The 5,898-nt window shown below is 50.9% G+C and overlaps 1 protein-coding gene across 2 annotated transcripts; it reads right to left on the bottom strand.

The window, feature by feature from the left end:
* Positions 1-111: 111 nt before the first annotated feature.
* LOC127751395 (uncharacterized) lies at positions 112-5,110 on the bottom strand. Of its 2 annotated transcripts, none has more exons than XM_052274886.1 (6): positions 4,208-5,110; positions 3,423-3,593; positions 1,380-1,673; positions 1,143-1,292; positions 651-873; positions 112-412 (listed from the first exon to the last, which is right to left on the bottom strand). In XM_052274886.1, the coding sequence occupies exons 1-6, from the start codon at positions 4,307-4,309 to the stop codon at positions 231-233; spliced, it is 1,122 nt and encodes a 373-aa protein (XP_052130846.1). In that variant the 5' UTR covers positions 4,310-5,110; the 3' UTR covers positions 112-230. The 2 variants fall into 2 exon arrangements, with proteins under 2 accessions (XP_052130846.1, XP_052130845.1); XM_052274885.1 differs by having other exon boundaries at positions 3,423-3,650; positions 4,208-5,108.
* Between the last annotated feature and the right edge of the window lie 788 nt (positions 5,111-5,898).

Genomic DNA, 5,898 nt, shown 5'->3' on the forward strand with positions numbered 1-5,898 from the left:
GGGGGGGTGAGAGTGGCGGCAATAACCGAATGAAAATAATGGAGACTGGGCCAGTTAGTTGTTGAGACCCGCGCCGCGCAGCCGCGCAGCTACGCACCATGCATCTTTAACTTTTCTTTCTTTCTTCCTCGCTGCTCTTTATAAATGAATTAATGCAACTATCTAAACGAACATCGCATGTACACATCGCACAAAGTCGATCACTTTGTCGACCTTTTCGAGACCTTATATTATCGCGCGACGCTGACGAGCATGTTGCCCCACTGGTACCAGACGCGCAGGGCCGCCCTGGCCGTGCTGAGGCTGACGGGGCCCAGGCCCTTGAGGCTGATGCGGGCGGGCCGCGACGCGGACACCATGACGAGCAGCAGGGCGCGCTGCGTCGACACGTCGACCGGCTTCGGGGGCGCCTCTACACGGAGCACACACCGAGGCACACACGCGTGTCACAAAAATGTCACACCGAAAGCCCAAAGTGTGTGAGTATGTCGTACACTTGTGGGTGTGTTGACGACATTCGTACACCCAGATGTGTGAACTCGAAAAGAAAATTCTCACCTTTTCTCCCTTATGTGTACGAAGGTGCATTCGCACACCAACAAGTGTGCGACATTCACATGATTGCGTTTCCAGTGAACGCACAAATTTACCCAAAGGCAGTTGCGTGGACGACACTGGGCTAGGCGATGTTGTGTCTGCCAACGGAAAAGATGGGGCATTGGCGACCTCGCTGAAGGCGCTGGAGTAGGCGCTCCGACTTAGCGAGGCGCTCGCATCCGTCAGGCTCTGGCTCACGGCGGACATGGGCAGGAAGACGCTCACTAAGATGGACGAACTCATGAAGGTAAGCGCGTCCACGACGTTAAATACCACCTAAACAAACAAAACATCAAATACAACAACAAAACAATTTCTGCTCACAAATTACTGCGAAAGGTTTCTGTGTGCACGCATACGCTTGTTTTTTAAGCAGGCCAGTATGAGCAAAGTTCCTTATACTGGCATCTTAAAAATGCGTAAGCGTAGCACGCTCACAGATACCAGTAAATCTATGAATAAAACAGTTCACAAGATTTTAGCTTGCAATGTATTGGGACTGACTATCGACTCTTGCGATTTGAGGGGGTGATGTATCCGCACACCTGGAGTGTCGCGACGAGGGGCACGACCAAGATGGCCACCATGAGGTGGGCGATGATGTCAGCGAAGAACAGTTCCACCTCTCGCGAGATGCGGTTCAACTGCTGGTGCAGCTCGATCAACCGCAGCACCTGCCCCCTTCGTTGGCTCGTCTTCGTTTCGTCCCCGAAAAAAAAACATTGCCTACTATCAAAAAAATTGTTTCAAAGTCAACCGGGTTCAATGTGTGTTGAGCTTACCTCGACGCGGAGGCTGAGTGCTTGGTACAGCCCCGTGAGGGCCATGACGATGCAGCTGAAGAGGGTGATGAGCGTGAAGTAGGCGAGGCAGCCCAGCAGCATGGCCGCCATCTCGAAGTAGCCGACGGCGCGCTCGGCCCAGGGCGCGGGCAGGGGCGGCGGCGGCCACATGGGCGCGTAGGGCCGGCCGCCGACCAGCACGTGCGCCCACACGCTGCACACCATGCCGCCCATGTACGTGAGCTGTATCACCGACATCCGGCGGATCGAACGGGTGGCCTTTGTTAGCACCACCTGCAACGGAAATAAAAATGGTCGTCAGAACCAATAAATTATTTGCTAATTTTTGAACAGTCAAGAAATGCGCTGTGGTACCGAAGAATGCTGCCGTGAAGCGGAAGAAGAAGAAGGGGTAAGTCCACTTAGCACCATGACCTTTGAATCGTCTGTCATTGCCTTTGTTGTATAGGACGTTCCTGAAGTCACCCTGAGAAGTTTACTTGTACTGAAAACTAACTTCCCGACGTCATTTTGGGAACTTCTGAGGTATCAGACGGCAGTGAAAGACGATTAAAAGGTCATAGTCATGGTGCTAAGTGGACTTACCCCCTTCTTCAGCTTCACGGCAGAATGCGTTGGCAGAAACAAGTTGTTTCGAACCCGTATATTCCGGGTGCGATGACCCCGACGCCCTATCCAGGCATGTAGCTGTCAGCTGTGACGTTTGGAAAGAGGACAACAACCCCTAATGACACATGTCCTTGGTGTGTCCCTGGTCACGGTCACTCTCGTGGTTACTCGCTGAGCCTGATACCTCTGATGTGCGTTATTAAGTTCGAGGTTGTTTTCTGCCCCCCACCCTATAATATGCCAGCCGCGTGGCCGGCTAAGGCGGTGCGTGCGAAACGCGTGGGGAGACAACTCTAGGGTGCGTTCCGAAACAATATGGAATTACAGAGTTGAGGAGAAAGTAGACGAAAAAAGGACGAAGAAACAACTGCGCATCCCCGGCGTTTGCCCCTTCCAGCCTACCCCCAGAGTACGCACAATCAGACAGTAACCTAAAGCAATCTACCAGATGGTTAACCTTTTTCAGTTTTGAAAAAGATTGCTGGCTGGCATTCCTTTTCTGATAAGCCGATGCCGATTACCGTTCATGGTAATTCTAATACCGCACTGGAAAAATAAAGGTGCTATCTTATGCTTTTGGAAGTCTTTAGTGAGTGAAATAGTATCAGTTCTTAAATTCACAACTTCTATGAATTTTCATAACCAGTATTATGTGTGTCCGTGGTGGTGCTATCTCTATCGAAGCCAGGTATGTATTAATGCTGTTTAAGGGATCGTCTAGAGAGTCCGTCAGTTTTTCTCAGATTCATTCGTCAAATGTTCGGCAGCTCGGTGTCGGCGCCTGTGGGACTCGGGGTAGGCCATCCCGCAGTACACGTATGCATTGCAGACAAGATGTTGCCTACCTATCAGGCGCTATGAGAGCTGAGCTTGCTTGGGTTAAACTTGGCAAAGTCGCATCGGCAAAGAGGGCGTTATTTCTGGATCATCCCTAACAATTATTAAGGTGGTTCCACAATGGTGACCTGTAGCACCCGGCTCGGCGAAGCATTCGCGAATGACGCAACGGTCGCGACGGTTTGCGACTGGTGCAACGTGTTACCATTGTGGGGCCACATTTATCGGCTCGCCGGCCATTTTGTTTCCATTCTTGTTCGTTTCCCGACGGGCCAACTTTATTTAGCTACCAAAACCATTTAAGTTGTTAAAATCAAGCCAAGTGAGTGGAAACAAATTGGACTAATCACTGTGAAAAATACTCGTAAGGATCACGGGAAAATTTTCCATGATAAAAGTTGTAAAATTACAATTTGAAATTGTAAATTTACAAGCACTCCCTATCGACTTGGAATTGACCGACGAGCGAGAAATGGCTGTCATAAATTTACGACATATTCTCTGTAAATCAAAATTACAACAAATGTCGTAAATTTACGAAGGATATTTTTCACAGTGATTGTTATTGACCCATACTTTGCCGTTCTCGCAGGCCTCCTCCTCGATGGCGCCCGCGACCCGCAGGATGCGCGCCAGCATGTCGCGCGCGCGGGGCCGGCGCAGCAGGTAGACGGCGTGCGCCGAGTTGCACGAGTAGAAGCCGCAGCACATGAGGGTGCCGGCCGCCGCCTCCTTCATGCTGGGCGCCTGGATGGCGGCCAGCAGCAGCATCGTGTTGGCGACGAGCATGAGGAGCTGCGAGCCCTGCGCACATCGCATGAGGACAAGGTCTACAACGGTACAGAGGCTGTGCCGAGGGGTCCTTCACTAAACAAAAAATCGGTGTACACCCATAGAAAAAATCACGAAAAAATCATTTTAAAAAATCCCCCCAAAATCAGAAAAAAATCACAAAAAATCAAGAAAAAATCACAAAAAATCAGGAAAAAAATCACAAAAAGTCAAGAAAAACAGAAAAATTGGTGTACGCTAGAATTTATAGTGAAGGACCCGGAAGGACCCCCCGGGCTGTGCCCTCGGCGGCGGGTTCCCCTGCTCACTCTCAAAAAACATTGTAGCCTAGTACACCAAATTCAAAGGTGCGCCTTTGGATCTGAGGTTCATGATCATCGTTGTCCTCTTTATTTTCACTGCAGTGTCCATAACACTTAAGGGCTACTGTTCTTTGTACCTCAAAATTGTGTACCTTACCAAGTACAAATCGAGCAGGCAAGGACTTGATTTCAGAGCGTGCCGCGTTCTTTTTTTTCTGGCAGTGCTGTCGTTGTGTTGAAACAGTCAGGTGGTAAAGTTTCTCTCACCTTGCTGCCGACACAGCTCGCCCAAAGCCACTGCCGGATGTCCAGAGGTCTCTTGGTGCGAAGCAGCCACAGCCACGTGCCCAAAGGTCCGGTGACCGTCATCACGCTAAACTAATCCTACCGCCGTGGTTTAACGTCTGGACTTGCAGCAGAATGCACTATTCGCCACGTTGACCGGACCAGAAAATTCGTCCATACTCTGGTGTCTGCGTTGAACGACCGTAGATACGACACTGGACTACGTCTTGAGCGGATGAGACGCTAATCCGAAAAGAGCGAATCGCAAAGTAAGAGAAAGAAGATGAGGAGAAGGGGGGGGGGGAGTTCAGACGGCACGATACGTAAATCTTTAAACGGCGCTGGAATACGGGAGTGGTGTATCTGCTGACCAGTCACGACCACTCATTTCGTGAAAGAGAGAAGTGGGATACATTTTGTGTATAGTCCGAAAAAAGTCAGAAATGTGATTTTTGCACGGTGGAATCGATGCGTCGAGCCTGCCGTGCCGGTTGGCGTCCTTACAGTTGTTAGGGACCGCGCCGACTGTCCGTCTACACCGGTCGGCTACGAGAGTACAACGGCAGCCATTGGGTGGTGCCAGGGCGTGACCTCCAACGAGAAAACGATGGTGGCCACTCCGAGACCGACGCCCAGAAAGATGAAGGCGGGCTGGGCGTGCGACGCCCCCAGTGGCTGCGGTGGGCGGGTCCGTGGTGTCTTTCGGTAGACGAGATAGTAGTTGTCCAGGATCTCCTGCGAGTCTTGGAGGTCCCCAGACTCCACCCTCTCGGCCTCCAGGAACTTGTACGACCGGACGAACTCCTCCACGCTCACCCTCAGCCAGTATACCTGTATATGCCAAACTGTTTTAGAGGCATGTTTGCAACTATAAACAACAACAAAAAATACTCTTAATCTGAACGGGCTATAGTTGCAGTCTCCATAAGTGGCTCCTCTACAATCACACGAAAACAATCTTGCACTGCAAACACAAGTATGTCCTGTCCTGTATACATACACTACCCATGCATACGTTATTTTCTTGAATACCTTCCATGTACCGTCTTTAAGGGCAATACACCACAGTGTTGCGGGCTTGCCACCCCGATCTACCAGTAAGGCGCGATAGCCCCTTATTGGGTATGCAAACCCGCAACACTGGGCGAAGCATCTTCTTTGTAAGCTCACACAAAGAATCTGATTTCCCTCATGGATATTTTTCACAGAGCCTGAGACTAATTCTCTGCGGCCACATCCGGCCACATCGCCTTGCCTTCTCAAGCGCCTGTGGATGGCAAGGTAGGCAACCCAACACGACACCGAGGTGAGGCGGGCTGGCCCACGGTGCAAGGGGCCCACCACCACCACCCTTCCTCCACCCATGAGGTGCTAGGGCGACTGCGGCCCAAGAGGGTCGCCAGTCCCACAACACTGTAGTGACCGCGCTGACACACCCGGTACAGATTTTCTTTTGTTTACTCTTAGGAAGTAACGAAAGGAGGTAAGCAAGCGTACTATCATGCCTGCCGCGCGAAGACGGGCCAGAGTCCGTTGCAGTGGGCCCTCAAAAGGCGATCCCGGTGAGCTCAGAAAGAAAGTAGTGAGCCTCTCCATCGGCGCCTAGAAAAAGATATCACCGGCAGGTAAAATTATTGAATTTTGCGATGTTGCTGAAATTTCGCAAAATTTTG

The sequence above is a fragment of the Frankliniella occidentalis genome, unplaced genomic scaffold (genome assembly GCF_000697945.3).
Source record: "Frankliniella occidentalis isolate FOCC.00 unplaced genomic scaffold, Focc_3.1 Scaffold460, whole genome shotgun sequence".
Taxonomy (NCBI): domain Eukaryota; kingdom Metazoa; phylum Arthropoda; class Insecta; order Thysanoptera; family Thripidae; genus Frankliniella; species Frankliniella occidentalis.

Excerpts from the sequence above, each read along its gene's own strand:
- LOC127751395 (XM_052274885.1), bottom strand. The coding sequence starts at position 4,309 with ATGACGGTCACCGGACCTTTGGGCACGTGGCTGTGGCTGCTTCGCACC. Across the intron at positions 3,651-4,207 it reads CGAGCTGTGTCGGCAGCAAG|GGCTCGCAGCTCCTCATGCT; the intron begins GTGAGAGAAACT and ends CGATGTGCGCAG. Across the intron at positions 413-650 it reads GTCCACGCAACTGCCTTTGG|AGGCGCCCCCGAAGCCGGTC; the intron begins GTAAATTTGTGC and ends TGCTCCGTGTAG.